Here is a 17980-nt window from a genome sequence, read left to right on the forward strand (position 1 = left end):
TATGATCCATCAGGAAAGAATGACAGAGAGCTGAATAAGAAAATGTATATAATTCATAGGAATGTCATTCATCCATACAAACACATAAAAGTCATATATACAAATAATTTAAAACACTCTATTAAAGGTGTTTTAATACATTTAAAGTCAATCAACAGTAAGAAAAAATTAAAACAGATGATTCACTCAGTAACCAAACAACCAGTTTAAACAGACAGGGACAGACAGTATCTACCATTAGTTCCTGTCTGACATCTGCAGATATGCTACATCTCTTTAGTCTCGCTTTTTTATTTTACTTCAGGAAGTCCCTAAAATCACATTTCCCCCATTTAGAGAACTGAAATGACTGTCCCAGATGAACCCAAGCATGATTTCCTACATTATCAATCATACATGATAAAGTACAACAAAAAAACTAAAGTACAATTTCAAATTAACAATATTTTCTTGCTTGAATACAACATAATTTGATAACAATCAGGGACATTGTCTTATTTATGACAGATTTATATCCTCAACATGAATCTTAATTTTATGTCATTGACCTTGTACTGCCATTCCGGGGGGGGGGGGGGGGTCCATGCCCCTAAGTCATGTGATTTCAGTCACAAGATGTCCATGTAAACCTGTAGTTAAAGTCCTGTTCACCAGATTTTGTCAGAACATGAAATAAAGAGTCTCAGGTGTCCCACATTGTGTCCCATGTCCCGGATTTGCAGAATTCAATCTACTGAGCTTTTGTGACATTTAAAATATATATGTATGATTTTTATAAAATGAGATATGCAACAACACAGTAGTGTGAGGAATGTTCTTACAAGACAATCACTGCGAACATGTTTTTATAGGACTATTCGGAAATACCACATTTGTTTTGGTGTAATGAGACTCTTCCACCGCCTGAGGGCAGTGACCTCTCGCTAACATGGCTGATGACAGTACTTAAGACTTTTACGCCCTGATGCTAGTTTGTCAGGTTGTTTATCGGCTCTGCAGGCTTCAGGGTCGAGTGGCTGCACAAAGACAAAAGTGGTATAATAGTAAAATAAAATAAATATGCATATATAAATATTTCTATATATATAGAGAGAGAGTGAGACTATAGACGGAGCTTTACAGTTGTGGTTGTAGTGAAGTAGGATTTCAAGACAGCCTGGAAGGCAACTTTCAGGGATATAAATCTCAGCTCACACAGAAATACACCTGCTAGAAGTGAGCTCCACACCTCCCACTCTTTATATACAGTCTATGGTTATATTATGTTCATATATATATATTATGTGGCCTTCTTAGTCATATTGTGAGTCACACTGTGATTCCCTTTTCTACCTCATTCTGACCTGCCTGCTGCTGTAACAAATACATTTCCAGTATGTGGATCAATAAAGTTTTATCTTATCTTTTTAGCGTATTTCAAGTATCTTTCTCTGTGAAGCACATTTGCGTGTGACATTTTATTTTAAATGTAATTTCAATGTGTTCTCGATCATTCAATATTTAATGTAATCATTTTACTGTTTGAATTGTCTCAATGACGTTAAATAAACAGGTCCTTCCGGTCTATCACGTCCAGTTCTATGCGCGGTCCCGCCGTTGCCATGGTGACGACTACTGAAACAAGCGTTGGCACCTCGGCGTCATCAGCGCGCGTGAACAAAACCCTCAAGAAGATAAACACAGACGATCTCAAAGGTAAACGAGTCCGGCTCTATTCCACTGGCCCGGTCACAGAGGTTTGGTCGACGAACTTTAACACTGAGGCTGAGCGCTCGCTCGGTTGTGTTTGTGAGTCTGTGATGATCAGATAAGACAACAAGCTCATTAACAATAGCTATTGTTAGACAGTGTTAAGCTAGCGAATGAACAGAGATGCTCGAAGCCTCATTCAAAACAACGACTGGTTGATTGATGCTGATTTGTTAGCAGCGTAGCTACAATCAAACCACACACACACAGACCACAGATGTAAACATAAATCAAACACACATAGAGTGAGTCTGTGTGATCAGCTGTTTAACCTCAACTACTAAATAATGTTGTGTTACCACCTTCTGATGAGACACATTTGTGCCAAGTCATTCTTAAACACAATTCATGGGTTGCCAGGTTGTGGAAAATCCTCCTCCAACATGACATTTTGAAAACCAATCAGCAGATATCAATTTATTAAATTGCAGACAGTTAAATGAGATATATTAAGCTATTAAAAAGATTCTGCAACTACCTGCATGCCAGAGAAATAAGTATTTTCTTGCTTTTCATTAACTCAGACTAATCAATGGCTCGATATCACTGTGAAACATCTCGGTTTGTGTTTGAATTTCTCAGCAGAAACTGACGGTTTTCTTTTTTTGTAACCTGCAGCTTCAGATGTGTGAGGGGCCGTCATCGATATCTGGACCAATCCCCCCGGATCCTTCACTGTTTCCTCAGTACTACAACAAACAACCCGCTTCAGGTTAGATGCAGCCATGTGGTTAATATGGTTAACTGAAACCCCACTGTTCACATTACTTATGTAGGGTCGTTAAATTAATATCTACAAACATTAGATATCTGTCTTCTTTGTTTGATTTTTATTATTACAGCAACAAGATTTGAGTTGTTGGCAGCATATTGAATTCAATTTACATCCACACGTTGTTATAAAAAAACAAAATGTCAGACTCTAGTTGCATTAATTACTTTTCTTTCCTCCTTCAGCTCGTGGACGTTTAGAGGGGAACCACAATGGGACGTTGGCTCTGCTCTCAGGGCCTCTTGCTCCAGATCCTGTGTTGTACCCTGGCTGCTACAGTGCTCGTACCCCAGGACATCATTCCCGTATCGGGCCTAATGCTGCCCATATTCTGGAGCGAGGACAAAGAGGTGTAATTGGGGAACTCCTCAAACTAGACGGTGTTTCAATTCCCCCTGTTCCCAAACAGAGTGAGTGCAATTTATTTTTTACAGCTTGTTTTGTCATGTCAGAATTTTTTCGTACTTGTTTTTTTTATTTTATTTGCTACAGCAAGTAAGAAATTATGATTAAGTACAGTTACTACAAATAATATTAAAATGTAAGACATCTTTTGTTTTTTACCCTTAAGAACAGCGAATTCATGACTTTAGTAAAGAGAATGTACGTCGTCTCCGTGAGATCCAGAGACGCTGCAAAGAGCAGGAGGCTGAAAGAGCACAGTCTCGTCCAGTTCCAGTCAAAGCTCTCTGGACCTCCTCAAAATATGAGAATGTCCCATCCAGACTGATGGTCCAGCTACAGGTAAGGATTTTGTTGGGATGTTAAGTCACTGAGTTATGAACATTTCCTCTGGGTCGTTGTTAATCTAGTCTGTTTTCCACAGGTGTCAAGTCCATCTGTTAAACCACAGTGTCAGAATTTTCTGAAGGCCCACTCTAAAGGTGGATTGACTACCCCAACAAGACCACGCTCCAAAACGTCTTCTTTAGTTTTGCAACGTGCGGCGTCCTGTAGCTCTGCACGTGACCTGGATTTGCAAGTGAGAATTGCCAATACATATTTACTTATCGATACACAAACATGATCAGGCAAAAAAGGTATGGTGTGTTAAGAAAAGAGAGAAGACAAGACATGCTTTGAACTGAATCTGAAATATTTCTTGTTTGTTTAATTCTATACATTGTTATATGTGGATACACTTACAGGTGCAAGGTCAGACCATCGACTTCATAAAACATAATGCCAGAGCTGCAGGAAAAGCTGTGATTCGTCGGTCTCAGTCACTGACCAACCTAAGAGACAAGCCTGTGCCCAGTGCAGTCAAGGGACAGGTGCCTCAGTAGTAAGTTCTCCTACACCACATCACACATTCATATTGCTAAACATTTCAAAAGACAGTTTAGATTTGTTTGATTATGTCTGTTCCTGCTCTTATGGTGACTCATACACACACTCACAGTCTTGAAGAAAGGAAGGAGCAATGGCGTAAGGAGGAGGAGGAAAGAAGGAGGAACACACCTGATCCCACAGCCCCAGCTGGTCACACTCTGATGCCTGAGAGTGAGCGACAGGAGACGCTGAAATCCCTCAAAGAGAGTATGCCTCTGTTGCTCTTCATCTCTGTCCTCATACTCACAAGTGACCTAAAGTAATGTATGTGCGGTGAATATTTGCCAGTCTAACTCTGTTGTTGCTGATTTTTCACAGCCCATCGCTCCCTGGTGACTGAGCTGCTGTCACTTCCGCTCAAAGCTGACAATCTGAGCATTCGCTCGCGAAGGACTCAGCTTGATTGTAGGCTTTCTGAAATCGAGGAGGCCATTAAGATATTCTCAAGGGACAAAGTTTACATAAAAATAGATTCCTAACACACAAGAAGAAGAAGAGAGGGAACAGAGAAGAGGAGGAGACGGACCTGTAGATCCACTGCTTTATTGAGATTCATCTTTCATTTGTAGATAACCTAACACTGAATCATGTAATAGATGATTATATTATTGTTTTGTAAAGTGGTGGGAAGTAGTTTTTAAACTTAGTAAATTGAAAAACCACAAAGGTCAATGAACACCAGTCATGTGCTATTGAATAAAATACAATTTTATATTGGGGGGGAAAAAAGCTAATTCCAAGTTGATTAAGTAAATGTAATAATTACTTCCATCAGATCCTAAAGTATTTTTGTGGCAGAATGTTGTCGTTTTAAAAACATGATTATTTATTGAGTGATTTGTTTTGTTCTTGTGTAAATCTGACAGTTGTTGTGGTTTTTTTTATAAAGTCGCTTCGTATTATATTTGTGAATTAAAACTTGCGATGCGTTTGAATAAAAAAATAAAAACTGGCACAATGCAGAGAATCACATTGAGAGTCTGTGACGTGTTACGCACGCCCCACCCCCTCTTACGTCCTGCGGCCATTGTTCGGCGTGAGCTAGCTGATGTGCTAAAGGCTAACCAAGCATACAAAGAGGTCTAACTTTAGTTTCCGCTCACATCAAACTGTTTGAATCACCAGAGGACATCTGAGAGGTTGTCACGTCAACGATGAGCAAGAGGAAAGCGCCGCAGGAATCTCTCAATGAGGGAATAACAGACTTTCTTGTCGGTACGTGAAGAATCAGACGGTTGCTCCCAGCTAACAGATGCTAGCACGATTGCTATGTTCTACTTTTAAAAATAATAACCCTAAAGAAACGTGCTGCTTGTGTCCTTTATCTCTCAAACTCTGCCGAACGATTCTCTTCCTCTCTTGCATGTCTTGATTATTGTTTAGAAGGTAAATCTGGGACGTTAAAGGCCACTGCCATTTAAATGCCTTCCTGAAATAGCAGCAATAAACTACAGGGGTTTGATCCCATAAAAATAATCCTTTATTCGTGCCACAAAGGGGAAATTTGCAATATTACAGCAGCAAGAGTCAGGAATAGGCATCAGTAAGTAATAAGTAACATGCAATTCAAAGTGTGAGGATTATATTATACGTGTGAGGAAATGTAAGAAATATATGAACATCTGAATGGTATAAAAAGTAATATATACAGTGTGAGAATACCTGTGGTGAGTAGATTGCACATGAACCATCATGTTGCACAGACAGAATGAATATTGCACAGTGAAGGGAGTTAAAGTTCATACTGGGTGGGTGTAGGAGCAGAGCTGGTTGTACAGTCTTTCTGCTGCAGGAAGGAATAGACCTGTGATACTTCTCCTTCAGACAATTGGGTGGAGTCAGTCTGAAGGAGCTGCCCAGTGCTGTGATCGTGTCCTGCAGGACGTGGGACTGGTTGTGAATGAAATATGAATCTATGTACCGTCTTACTTCTCTTTGCAGAGCTGGCCAACTACGAGAAAAATGTCAACAGGGCCATACACAAGTACAATGCTTACAGGTAAGCTCTGGAGGCTGAGCAATGACGTGTTCAAATATTGTGTAAATACAGGAATAAAGGAAATCTGATATTGAGAGCAGACACATCCAGTGGCCCTGTAAGTAAATGAAAGCATCTAAAATGTAGGTTAATTATGCTCACAGACATAAAGGTAATTTATTTATTACAACAACTCTGTAACAAATCCGACCTACCTTAAGATTATTGTGTGATGGTCATTTTCATGACTATAGTTTGTGCAGTGGCTAGACTTAAAATGCACTGAGGTGCGTTTGTATGTCAACAACATCACTTATATAAGTGAGGATAGAATAAGTATATTAAAAAAACACAAAATAAATACAACATAACTCCCTCTTTTGTAACCATATTATTGGATTACCCATAAAAAGGTTTCATCAGATACCAAATGTTTGATAAAAGGGTTAGGGATGGATTTTTAACATTATTATAGCAGGAATTCAGTCAAAGCCTTTTACTATGGTGTTTTGCTATTACATAACCACTGGTCTTGTGCTCTGTGCCTAGGAAAGCAGCATCTACCATTGCCAAGTACCCTAACAAGATCAAGAGTGGTGAAGAGGCCAAGAAACTGGTATGTGCCTTGAATACAATTTTACAAATTGAATGTCTCTATTGAGTAACTTTTATAAATAATTCATTTGCTGATTTGTGGCACATGTTGCCAATTGTCCAGTACAAGCACAAACATAGACAGTGTGCATTAAGTCCTGTTATAAATTCTACCTTCATGAAGGTTACAGTATTTTGTAATTTAAAACACTGATAATAACAAACTGGTCACTTACGTTTTTGTATTGTGTCACACATGTGCTTCATAAAGAAATTCTGTTAGGTTTTTTGATAATACTATTTTGAAAGTATGCTGGTGTAAGATGTTTGGGAACGACTGCATCATTGTTTGTCTTCCCTAACGCTTATGTACTGATGTTGCTGTGGTTGTGTGTGAAGTGATGCCCTTTGCTTAGCCTGAACAGCCACTCTGGGAATCTTACGTAACCGCTGCAGCTCGCACTTCTCAGCACCCACTTGTTTGTTTTCCCATTTTAACAGGATGGTGTTGGAGCTAAAATAGCAGAAAAGATTGATGAGTTCTTACAAACTGGGAAACTGCGCAAACTGGAAAAGGTGAATCATTTGGCATGAGAACATGTGATCAGTGACACACTGTTTTTTATAGCAGTTAAATTTAACACTTTACACAGACTTATGTGCTGCTTTTATATTTTTCTCTAGATCAGAAATGATGACACCAGCTCTTCCATCAATTTCCTCACCAGAGTCACTGGAATTGGGTATGTCTTAAGTGTAAAACAATACCTTTAATATTTTGTATGGACATTCACAGGGAAATGCATCAAGACTAGTTCAAATCAATGGACCACATGTTTTATTTTCATTTACATTTCCCACGTGCTTCATATAACAAAGTGCATCTTTTGGCTCTTGACTTCAGCCCTGCTGCTGCCAGGAAGTTTTTTGAAGAAGGGGTGAAGACATTAGAAGGTTTGTTTTGAAGCTGACCCACATTCTAATTGTAAAAATACCTTGTTTCATCTATTTTTGTAGCACATATTCAATAAATGTACATTATGGTTTTAATGGTCTTTGTTTTTTCCTTTTTTAGATCTGAAAAAGATCGAGCACAAACTAAACCATCATCAGCAGATTGGACTCAAGTAAGTTTTGCTCAGTGCTCTCAGATATAGTGAAGTCTTCCGCTATTGATACGTGAGCTGTGCTTCATGGATTATTTGGCTGCCTTCAGGTATTTTGAGGAGTTTGAGAAAAGGATCCCTCGTGCTGAAATGGAAAAGATGGAGGTGATCAAGCATTTTTATTTTTCTGTTATCGTCTGATGAGTATTGCTTAGCTTTTTCTAACTCTGTTTACAAATGTTTCCTTAGACTTTGATTCTTGGAGAGTTGAAGAAAATTGGTAAAGAATATATTGGAACAATCTGTGGAAGTTACAGGAGAGGTAAACATTTTCCCCTGAAGATTATTACAGCTGATGTCAATGACGGGTTCCGACTCTGGGAATCATGATATTGATTCACATGTTCATAAATTCCAGGTGCTGCATCGAGTGGTGATATTGATATTTTGCTGACACATCCAAACTTCACCTCTGAGACTGAGAAACAGGTAAGACTCCTCTCCATTGTACCTCATCATTGTAGACACCGTGTGTTGCCATGATCTGCAGCTTTTATCTTTGTCTTATTCGTTTTTTTCGTTTTTTTTCTTTCCCAGCCGAAGCTCCTCCACGACGTGGTCAATCATTTGGAGTCCATTGGGTTTGTGACCGAAACTCTTTCCAAAGGAGACACCAAGTTCATGGTGAGGCCTGTGATTATTTTGTCTCATCTGCTCAGTTGTGTGTGTTTGATGTGTCTGGTAACACAGGCAGTACAGTAACTATACCCAACCCATGAAGCGCATGACTGAGGTCACAATGTTCCAAATCTTGTTTCTAGGGAGTCTGCCAACTGCAGCAGAGTGGTGATGATGATGATGAGGAGGAGGATGAAGAATACCTACACAGGCGTATTGATATCAGGTGCCCTGCTCCATATTGCTCTGTGTTTCCAGATTAGGTTTTATGAGTATATGTTTATATAGAACAATATTTGCTAAGTCACTGCATTGGTCAGGATAATGATGTGATTTATTAAATTGTGTGAAAACATTATCTCTCCTACTGCTACATTAACAGGCCCAGTTTGCTTTTTTACATTTAAATACAGAGCTACAACAGTGAATAGGCAACTTTCAATTTTTTCTATATTTCTTCTTACCATCTGTTTGTTCCTGCTAATATAATAAAGTGACATATTATTCTTTCCCCATTTCCCCAAAGGTTAATTCCTAAGGACCAGTACTACTGTGGAGTCCTGTATTTCACTGGAAGTGATATCTTCAATAAAAATATGAGAACTCATGCTCTGGAGAAGGGTTTCACTCTTAACGAGTACACCATCCGACCACTTGGGGTCACTGGTGAGTCTCAGTCAAATATGACAAGAACCTTGTGAACTCTGTTCTAGCAACCTGCCGCTTCTGTCATCAGTCAGTACCTACACATGCTTTCAGCTTCTAATATCAGCTATTTCTCTGTGTCTGCTTATTTTAGGTATGGCTGGGGAGCCTCTTCTGGTGGATAGTGAGAGAGACATCTTTGAATACCTCCAGTACAAATACAGAGAGCCAAAGGAACGCAGCGAGTGAAGTTGAAGTTTCATCTGTATTAAAAGCTACAAGATCAGAAGCATGTGTACACAAAGTGCGTGTTAGTCTTTCATATACCATTCAACAATGTTATTGAAATGAAAACAACTTTGAACGTCATTTACTCACTTGTTCTGGACATTTTTTAATCTTGATTTTCTCCGTAGTCATGTATGAAAGCTTATGGGCTTTGAAACATTTTCAGCAAGTTTTTAAATAATGCTCAACTGTAATTTATTTTGTTTACATAACCTGGAAGGATCAGTCTTAAGGAGATGTGTAATACTTTGGCTTGGTTGTGAAAATGTGGTTTAATGTGTAGTTATTACACATGCAAATGAGATCGCTACTATATCTTTAGTAGTTTTGTAAAATCTCTTTCACCATGGAAATAATGTGTATTTGGGGGGGGGGGGTGTTAAACATGTATTATTTATCTTTCAATTTGGGCTAGTTAAAAAATATGGGTGAAAAATGTGTAGTATATTGTGCAGTTTCTTTTTCTAGTGACAAATTTTGGACAAATTAGGAGGATACACATCTTCTCAGGTTTTGATTGATATGTGAAAAAGACTGTTACATGTTGTACGAGTTTGTGTGAAAAGGATTTCGTGTAAGGAATTGTGTGATCCAGTTTTCGGGCAGGCATTTTAAACCAGTAAATGAAAGTGAAACAGCTAACAGGCGACAGGAACGCAGCTACAGAGTAACTTGTGGTATATATTTTAATCTGTTCCACAAAACCTGAATGTTAGGATTAGGACTTGAAGTCAGTTTTTACTGTGAGTGATTGCATTTAGTTCAGAAAGTATTTAAGAAAAAACTATGTCAAAGAGTGGGTTTGTTAACATCTTTTTATAAATTAGTAAAATAAATGGGTTGGTAAAATGACAGTGTGTAGTTTTTATTTAATTTTTACTTTGCTTTTCAACCTTTCTGAAAAACGTGTCATGTCCATCTGAAATGTTTGGTGTATTTTTTAAACTAATTGTGGCTTAAGCTCAGTGGGCTTGCATGGCGGATAGCTTTGTTAGCATAGCTGGACCGTGCTGGGTGTAGGCCATTGACCATGTAAATATAGCTGCGGTGTTTCGGGTTCACTCTGGGGGAAATTTGTTGTAGGAACAAAAGCCGACTACCATTTCACAATGAAAATAAGAGCCACATGTTTGGTCCAGTCTGGAAAATTTCTGGTGATGAACATACTTCTGGGAAAGCCATGTAGTCAACAGTTGTTTTTTTCGATTTGTTTTTTTTCGCCTGCTCAAATTCTCCATTACCGTTACAGACAAAAACTCCTCAATTCACTTGTCTGTGCTGCTCCCTTCATCTCTATCATGTTCTTATGTTTAAATACTTTAAACATTGACACACTTTTTAATTATGTTGTAAACTGTTTCTTCTCATCAATGTGTAAATACTGTTATTTGGTGTATGTTCTCAGTTACATGCATGGTTAAGAATAGAAGATGCCACACCTTGTTAAGGCCTATGAGACAAATTGTGATTTGTGAATATGGGCTATACAAGTAAAATTGTATTGATTATTTTCTTAATAACAAAGACATCATAACATGTTTTTTTGTTTTAAATTTTTTGAGAGTATACCAGTGACCACACTTCAATCGTATAGTTTTAATTTGGGTCCAACAGTGCTTTTTTCAAATAATGACTAATTTACAGATACAAACAAGTAATTCAAATAAAACTTTATAAAAAGTTACCAATTGTTAGTTTGATAAAGAATGTTTTCTATTTATAGAAGGTCATATTTCGTATTTTATTTTTTATATATTTTACAGTTTGATGTTATTATATTTCTCTATATTTATATATTTTATTATATTTCGAACTCTTTCTTCAGAGATTGCTGTAAAACAAAAACGCACGATGTTAAAATATAACATGTTTTTCTACGTTGTCTCCGATGCAGCTGTTTACTACGGTCGCCGCGGCAACGGTCGTGCCGCAAGGCATGATGGGTTGAAATAAAATGCTGCCATAAACACCGGAAAGATAGACGCCGCCCACCCAATGAACTCGCTCCGTGCATTAATACCAGCCAATGGGAACGCGTCGGGTATTAAAGGCACCAACCGCTACACCCACACCGCTTTTGTGTGAAGGAGTTCGCGGGAGTTGTCACCACAGCAGCGACCATCTCTCAATAACCCGAACATCAGCAGCGTAGGAGGTAAATATAAATATGTGAAAGTAATGTGCGGGGGATTACACGATGTCTTAATGGATTCTCTTTTAAAGTAACGGTAATCTTTCATGGTGCTTTTTATTCCTCTTGGTGGATGAATGAGCGGCCGGTCATCGCTCAGAATGCATGTGGCGATGTGTTGCTAGCAAAACCATTCCCCCCCCTCCCCGAGACGCCTTCCATCAGATAACGTAAAGTCCCGTGTTTGTCAAACGCTGTGTGTTTTTTAATTTTCCCATCTGCACATGGGAAGTATCTCTGGCGTGTTTTCGTTGCGGTGCAGTCGCAGAAACGTGCGTCCATTTCGCTGCCTCGTACCTCACAGGCTTCGCGTTTTAAACAACAACAACAACAACAAAACAAATCAAAACCCTCCGTTGGATCGTAGGCGACCATCGCAAATGTCGTTTGTGTGTCTGTGGAATGTACGCAGAGAGCGCATCCCGGGAGCTCTCAGCTGATGGAAGTTGTTACGCAACACTTGTGGAGATGGCAAGTTAAGAAATTGTGTGTCCGTTATGTAATTACATCGTCACCAGCCATTTTATTTCCTCCTCCTTACTCGCTCAGAGACGCTCTCGATGCACGATCGTTTGAATCCATCGATGGTGAGAACCTCAGGGATGCTGGGGGGCGGGGGGGTCGAGCTCCGTGCGTATGTGTGTGTGGGAGAGAGAGAGAGAGAAAGCTCCTAAGATGATGATGATAAATCCTCTGCTGTGTTTTGGTTTCCCAGGACAACCATGTCTGACAGAAAGGCAGTGATCAAGAACGCTGACATGTCCGAGGACATGCAGCAGGACGCGGTGGAGTGTGCCACTCAGGCGCTGGAGAAATACAATATCGAGAAAGACATCGCTGCTTTCATCAAGAAGGTACAGAAAAAGAAAAAAAGGCTGCTTCTGCACCCCCATGCAAATCACTCCAGGAACAGTGACACTTATCTAATCCATTATTTCTGCTCAAGTGCCAGAGATGTTATCTTTTACATTCCCTCACTTATTGCCCAAACTGGTCTCACCAATTGTCTCCGCTCTTCCTGAGGAACAAGCCACATTTTTCTCTCCGATGACATTCCTGTTCCTGAGTAGGGAGGGACACACCTTCAGTCATAGAGACAGTGTCACATATGTGGATATAACTTACTGTATATTATCTTTCATAAAGTGTTAATGAACACTTTTTAATCATTATTTAGTCTTAAGGGCAATTAAAAGTCCCTTAAGTATAATTTAGCTGTTCAGACCTTAATAATCTCACAGAATTACAATCACAACCACACAATGGTAAAAATCCAGACTTTTAGTCATGCATTTCCAGTTTGGGGCACACACAATTAATTGTTTCTAACTCTCAGTGACTGACATTATAGGCAAAACTAAATATTTCCACTCAGTGACGTCATTACTGACAATGAAAGGAAAATATTTTGGGTGTGATCATGTGTAGAAATCAGTCTTGGCTTTAAATAGGGATTTGTATTTCCTGATAAAAAAATAACATTAGTTTTGATGTTTAGTTAAGGAAGAATGTTCTGTGTTCATGTCACACAACAATCTAGTGTTCAGATAATTGTGTGACTTGTTGTGATGTAACCTTTAAAATAATTAATCTGGTTTGTCAGATGTTTTCACTCACCTAATGTATTCCATGCTTTATGTAATAATGTATTCTTGCTAGAAGATATCTACAAGTCTAACCTGACAAAAATGTCCCTTTCAGGAATTTGACAAGAAATACAACCCAACCTGGCACTGCATCGTTGGGAGGAACTTTGGCAGCTACGTGACTCATGAGACCAAGCATTTCATTTACTTCTACTTGGGTCAGGTGGCCATCCTGCTGTTCAAGTCCGGCTGATGGACAGATTTTTTTCTAAACACCAACTGACCATACATACAGTAATGACTGACTCGACAAAGGCACTTATCATTCCTTGGCAAGGGGCCGCTGCCTTTTTCTGTGCTGCTTTCTCCTTTCTTTTTTTTTAAGGATTAAAAAACAGTGGCCATGTTATAGAGATAAAACACTTCTATTTATTTTTGTCTTGTTACATGACATGTCATTTTTTTAATTAAAGCATAGCTGTTAAGCTGTCTGGGCCCAATGTCTGGTGTGGTCACTTCATTGTACTGATTCATTTTACACCACAACATTTATGATCCCATAGGAACAGGTACTTCTGTTTTTGGAAATAGATCCAATAGGATGAAATTATCAAGTTGAGTTAGTCCATAGGAAATGCGAACTTGATACCTGTGTAATCAAGTAAGAGTGTATAGAAGAGAGGTGCTGAATATTTCATACACCCAATTATTTGAGCCAATGCATCCAGAAGGTTCCTGTTGCTACACAAGCACATTTACCTTGAATATTTTGTGTTGTGTTCATTGTCCAAATCACAGCAGGCTTTAGTTGCCTACAGGTAAATCTGTCGAAAGCATAAGAGTCATCTGGACCATAAACACTAAAAAGAACGCTGCTTGTTCAGAAAAACATTTTAGCAAAATTTAGTTGGACATTAACAGTGAACAGCAAACAATCTACACCAGAAGCCCCAAAATATTAGCCATAGCCCCTAGAAGCTACTTTGTCATCTGTTAATATTAAATCTTGCCAATGGTTAATTTAAAAATGAAATACATATTACAGCTCTGGAAACACTTCAGTAGAATGGCTGCAAGATGATGGCAAAGAAAAGGTTTGTACCAGAGTATGCACAAAAGTCAGGACAAACAAGGCAGGAGATGGTATAAGATGGTGGTACTCTTTATTTAACACATTTAGAAAACCAGCTTGTGTGGGTAGACACCGTTAGACAGGCAGAAGCTGGAGCGCAGGTACCCTTTCAGCTGAGGGGTTTTCTTAATAAGGGGCAGGAGTTGAGCATCAACAGCCTTCTGGTCCACCTTCCTCTGCTCTGTCAGCTGGTACTTCTACAAATTGAGAAGATGACCAGCGTCAGGTAGGAATCAAACTAGAAGCTCAATGTTCCATAGAAAATGAAATAGTGTATCCTGAGAGAACATCCATGTTAGCTCACCTCTTTTTCTGTGTCAAAGATCTCTCCTTCCTGGTGACGGGGCCTCCTCAGCCTCTTCTTCTTAAAGTAGGCGTCATTCAGGTTCTTGGGGATCTTCATGCCAGAGATGTCAACTTTTGTGTTGGTGGCAATGCAAAACTTCTGATGAGCCCTGCGCAGGGGGACTCTGTTCAAAGCAAGAGGGCCTAAACGTGCAATAACAAGAACACATTGTCAAGAAAAATAAAGCAAAACATTGAGCAAACAGTGCTACAACCTTGAAATATGGATGATCTTTCTAAGATGTGTTGAGTGATCAAAATCTTAACCACTACATACCAGTGACAAGCAGGAGACCACTTGAGAGCTGCTTCAGGAAGACCACGCGCTAAAAGAGAAGTGTCATTGATTTAAGCTGTACAGGCAAACAATTTCTACATCAACCACTGTGTACAATAGTTAGTGACAACCTGAAAACAACTCAGCTACACAACTCGAGTAGTAAGCTAAAAAAAACACAAAAAGAAAAGTAAACACATTTATGTCATGAGAAGACAATGGCTGCAAACCACTTTAATGCATGGCTATTTAGAAAGGGAAAATATAAACCTACTTGACACACAGATTTTAATTGAGGGGGCTCTTTGCCTGTCAGTTTAATAGCTGAAACATTATCTAGGTCAGCCACTGCTTAGTCTGTGTGGGCATACTTGCTTCACAACTTGCCAGTGTAGTGTTCGAGTGTGGGAGGTACATCTGTGGTACTGTGGGTGTGTAATTACACTGATATCAAACCAACAATGTGTCCTTCATCAGAAATTTTTCTTGCACAATAGGGATGCACCTTTTTTTTTTTCTTCTTTTAAATGTGCTTTCTGTGTGTCTCCTAAAGAAACTGATTGTGACGAACAAGACTGTTGTGAAAAAAGATTATCTATGACATTCAGGAAAAAATACAAGTCAATCTGAATTATAGTGACTAAATTTGCATGTTCAATGTCAAGCGTCACAACAGAAAAATAATCAAGTTCGGTTTAAATAGCCCAGCGCTGAAAATTTGGTTTAGACCAAATTAATTTCCTTAATTTCCCTCCGGGGATGAATAAAGTACTCTATCTATCTAGACTCCTGAGTCCTTTATCTAATGGTAAATCTTCTTTCCAAACCAGATTTTTGGATGATTATTGGTCTAAACTGCCAGAATATCCATGAATCAGTCAATCAGAAGTCTTGCTAGTAAATCTAGACATCAACTACCATCACCTTTCACAAGCAACAAATTACTTCACCGTCCAAACACTGAAGATGACTGAAGTCATGGCCATGATCTAATGAATTAATAATATCCAACAGTAATCCTCTGCATTGCGTTTACGATTTTTTATTTTCTATATTGGAATGTCAAAAAAAATCCTTGAAATCAGAGTTGCATGTTTCATAGCTGGAATATGGACTTGCAAACACTTCATGTAATAAAACCTTTAGCATTATTAAAGCTCATATGTTTTATAATGACCAATCTCAAAATTAAAAGCCAATTATCAGTGGGAATGCATTCAGGTTTTTATGCTAAATGATGAGCACTCCTTTTGTTAACATCTGAATCAAATACCTGCCTTGATATTCTAAATACTTTTATACCAAGTCAGCATCAAATCAAACAATTTAGTGTAATTTATAAAAGCTAGAGATCATCTGGTTTTAGTTGGACTCTAAACTTATAACATTAGATCTACACCCAGTCATGCGAGGGGCATTACATAGTGACCTGACAAGTAAAATCGACCCTCTACAACTATTATTTGAGTATTTTCTGCCAATTACAGTCAACAATTTAATTGATATCAAGGCGTGTGCTAAGTGGTTCTCACCTTTCCACGGTGGCGACCAGTGAGCAGAATGAGGACACTTCCTGGGGTGATAGAGGCGCGCAGCTTCCTCTTGTGCTGGCTGAAAGGCTTCTTCCCGTGACTCTTCAGTTTGCGGGGAACATCCTCTGTGGGGTAGTAGCGGGGCTACAGTTGGAACAAAAAATGTATTACTATTTTAATTCTGAACTTCAAATATCCAGTGGATGAAATGCACATACAAAACGTTTACACTAAACTAAATGTCAGTATGACAATACAATTTAAGAGCAGCACTAAGAGAAAATGATCATGGCATTGAATTAAACCATTGCTTGCTGTTGTGTGGTGCAGAACTGAATGCACTTGTGTGTGTAGACTTTGGATTGATGGGGATCTGCCAGACTGATGATGAATAAAATAAAACAATTTATTCGATCCAGTCCAAGCAGCCGTTGATTACTTCAAGTGTGTGTTTGCCTTCTGTTTCTGTTCACATACGTCTATCTATAGTTTCATCTGTCATTGATATGAGCAGAATCTATTCTGAAAGACTAGTAGACATGTCACTCACCATCTTACGCAGTTTAACAACACGTGTGCCTCCATTTTTGTCTCCTCCAACAGTCTTCACAACAGTGAACTGTGGTTTCACCTTCAGCTTCTTCTCCACCTAGAACAAGAGCAATTGATCATCAACACAGGACACTCACAGCTGATGCATATCCCATTTTTGTTACGTGTTGCAGGGCGTCCATGTAGCGGCCCTCACCTTGGTCTCAGTGGTCTTGGTCTTCCGCTTGTACATGGCCCGCCGGGCGTACATGGCGGAACGGGAGTAGCGGCCGATACCCCGGGCCAAAACCGGGTTCCGGCTCCCGTGCTTCTTCTTGGCCGCCTTTTTGTCACTCTCTGCCATCTGAAGCAAAATAAAAATAAATGTTAGTCTAACAACTGAAGCAATGTCACGGGATTTGAGTTGTCGTGGGATTTACATTAACAAAAGGTTTCCAAGCCTAAATATAACATCCTCACTACATACAGAACATTACTTGATTATCATTGTATTGAATAAAAATAAATCACTTCCTGGTTGCTGATTAGAAATAAAAACAATGCACACATTTCAGTACTGTGTTCAGAGCTCTGAAAAAATACCACTGACGACTATGACTAATGAATAGTAGTCTGAGAGTAAATGATGTTCATAGTGTGAGTTGGTGAGAAGGAAATAAATCACTATTAGCATGAATGTGAGTTCTGGGCACCACAGCTAACACCAATGCAACGGGGGCAAGACTTGTAATGTTAGCTAGCAGCTAGCACCAGGGACAGTAGAGTCGCTAATCAGGTTTAACAGTCACTCGACTTAAAAACAGCAGAAATTCATGTTTTAAATAAAAAACCCGAGTGTGTGAGCAGCAGACGTCTAAGTTTAAACCACACGAACACATCGCAGAACAACACGTTTCTATTAGCATGCTAGCTGACGTTACAACCAGCACGAAGGCTAGCCGGCGGCCTGGTGCTGCCGATAACACTAAACTTTTATTTTACTGACACATGGCGGATACATCTCTGTAATAATCGAATCTGACGCATCATCTAAACGCACAGATTCACCTCCGGATGGTTTTTAACTGTAGTTTTTATTCTGTAACGCAGATGAACGTAGATTGGATTCCCACAGTCACACGAAAGCAAGGCAGTCTTACCTTAGCTATGAAAAAAAGACCGACATCCGGGGATGTGACGTTTATAACGACGCTGCAGCATGACGTTGACGTAAGTGCGTCGCC

The 17980-nt window shown here is 39.2% G+C and overlaps 4 protein-coding genes across 6 annotated transcripts; 3 read left to right on the forward strand and 1 right to left on the reverse strand.

Moving 5' to 3' along the window:
- The first annotated feature begins 1562 nt into the window (after positions 1 to 1562).
- Positions 1563 to 4478, forward strand: enkd1 (enkurin domain containing 1). 2 transcript variants are annotated; one of them, XM_020099146.2, is made up of 8 exons: positions 1563 to 1695; positions 2368 to 2461; positions 2707 to 2931; positions 3093 to 3265; positions 3348 to 3503; positions 3670 to 3806; positions 3924 to 4060; positions 4172 to 4478. In XM_020099146.2, the coding sequence occupies exons 2-8, from the start codon at positions 2374 to 2376 to the stop codon at positions 4330 to 4332; spliced, it is 1077 nt and encodes a 358-aa protein (XP_019954705.2). In that variant the 5' UTR covers positions 1563 to 1695; positions 2368 to 2373; the 3' UTR covers positions 4333 to 4478. The 2 variants fall into 2 exon arrangements, with proteins under 2 accessions (XP_019954705.2, XP_019954706.2); XM_020099147.2 differs by having other exon boundaries at positions 1695 to 1788.
- A 368-nt stretch (positions 4479 to 4846) lies between these two features.
- polb (polymerase (DNA directed), beta) lies at positions 4847 to 9996 on the forward strand. The gene is made up of 14 exons (XM_020099164.2): positions 4847 to 5068; positions 5795 to 5852; positions 6381 to 6447; positions 6927 to 7001; positions 7110 to 7168; positions 7330 to 7379; positions 7501 to 7552; positions 7642 to 7696; positions 7781 to 7853; positions 7950 to 8020; positions 8129 to 8215; positions 8353 to 8435; positions 8736 to 8875; positions 9009 to 9996. The coding sequence occupies exons 1-14, from the start codon at positions 5008 to 5010 to the stop codon at positions 9101 to 9103; spliced, it is 1026 nt and encodes a 341-aa protein (XP_019954723.1). The 5' UTR covers positions 4847 to 5007; the 3' UTR covers positions 9104 to 9996.
- A 1160-nt stretch (positions 9997 to 11156) lies between these two features.
- On the forward strand, positions 11157 to 13419 carry dynll1 (dynein, light chain, LC8-type 1). Of its 2 annotated transcripts, none has more exons than XM_020099169.2 (3): positions 11157 to 11297; positions 12049 to 12187; positions 13035 to 13419. In XM_020099169.2, the coding sequence occupies exons 2-3, from the start codon at positions 12056 to 12058 to the stop codon at positions 13170 to 13172; spliced, it is 270 nt and encodes an 89-aa protein (XP_019954728.1). In that variant the 5' UTR covers positions 11157 to 11297; positions 12049 to 12055; the 3' UTR covers positions 13173 to 13419. The 2 variants fall into 2 exon arrangements, with proteins under 2 accessions (XP_019954728.1, XP_069379133.1); XM_069523032.1 differs by having other exon boundaries at positions 11258 to 11920.
- A 646-nt stretch (positions 13420 to 14065) lies between these two features.
- On the reverse strand, positions 14066 to 17943 carry rpl6 (ribosomal protein L6). The gene is made up of 7 exons (XM_020099166.2): positions 17897 to 17943; positions 16954 to 17100; positions 16756 to 16854; positions 16206 to 16349; positions 14674 to 14722; positions 14356 to 14540; positions 14066 to 14248 (listed from the first exon to the last, which is right to left on the reverse strand). The coding sequence occupies exons 2-7, from the start codon at positions 17098 to 17100 to the stop codon at positions 14096 to 14098; spliced, it is 777 nt and encodes a 258-aa protein (XP_019954725.1). The 5' UTR covers positions 17897 to 17943; the 3' UTR covers positions 14066 to 14095.
- Between the last annotated feature and the right edge of the window lie 37 nt (positions 17944 to 17980).

This window comes from Paralichthys olivaceus, chromosome 4, assembly GCF_024713975.1.
Source record: "Paralichthys olivaceus isolate ysfri-2021 chromosome 4, ASM2471397v2, whole genome shotgun sequence".
Classification (NCBI taxonomy): Eukaryota; Metazoa; Chordata; class Actinopteri; order Pleuronectiformes; family Paralichthyidae; genus Paralichthys; species Paralichthys olivaceus.

Excerpts from the sequence above, each read along its gene's own strand:
- enkd1 (XM_020099146.2), top strand. The coding sequence starts at position 2,374 with ATGTGTGAGGGGCCGTCATCGATATCTGGACCAATCCCCCCGGATCCT. Across the intron at positions 2,932-3,092 it reads TCCCCCTGTTCCCAAACAGA|AACAGCGAATTCATGACTTT; the intron begins GTGAGTGCAATT and ends TTTACCCTTAAG. Across the intron at positions 3,807-3,923 it reads AAGGGACAGGTGCCTCAGTA|TCTTGAAGAAAGGAAGGAGC; the intron begins GTAAGTTCTCCT and ends ACACACTCACAG.
- polb (XM_020099164.2), top strand. The coding sequence starts at position 5,008 with ATGAGCAAGAGGAAAGCGCCGCAGGAATCTCTCAATGAGGGAATAACA. Across the intron at positions 6,448-6,926 it reads GTGAAGAGGCCAAGAAACTG|GATGGTGTTGGAGCTAAAAT; the intron begins GTATGTGCCTTG and ends CCATTTTAACAG. Across the intron at positions 7,002-7,109 it reads AACTGCGCAAACTGGAAAAG|ATCAGAAATGATGACACCAG; the intron begins GTGAATCATTTG and ends ATTTTTCTCTAG.
- dynll1 (XM_020099169.2), top strand. The coding sequence starts at position 12,056 with ATGTCTGACAGAAAGGCAGTGATCAAGAACGCTGACATGTCCGAGGAC. Across the intron at positions 12,188-13,034 it reads TCGCTGCTTTCATCAAGAAG|GAATTTGACAAGAAATACAA; the intron begins GTACAGAAAAAG and ends TGTCCCTTTCAG.
- rpl6 (XM_020099166.2), bottom strand. The coding sequence starts at position 17,100 with ATGGCAGAGAGTGACAAAAAGGCGGCCAAGAAGAAGCACGGGAGCCGG. Across the intron at positions 16,855-16,953 it reads CCAAGACCACTGAGACCAAG|GTGGAGAAGAAGCTGAAGGT; the intron begins GTGAGGGCCGCT and ends CTCTTGTTCTAG. Across the intron at positions 14,249-14,355 it reads TCTTTGACACAGAAAAAGAG|AAGTACCAGCTGACAGAGCA; the intron begins GTGAGCTAACAT and ends CTCAATTTGTAG.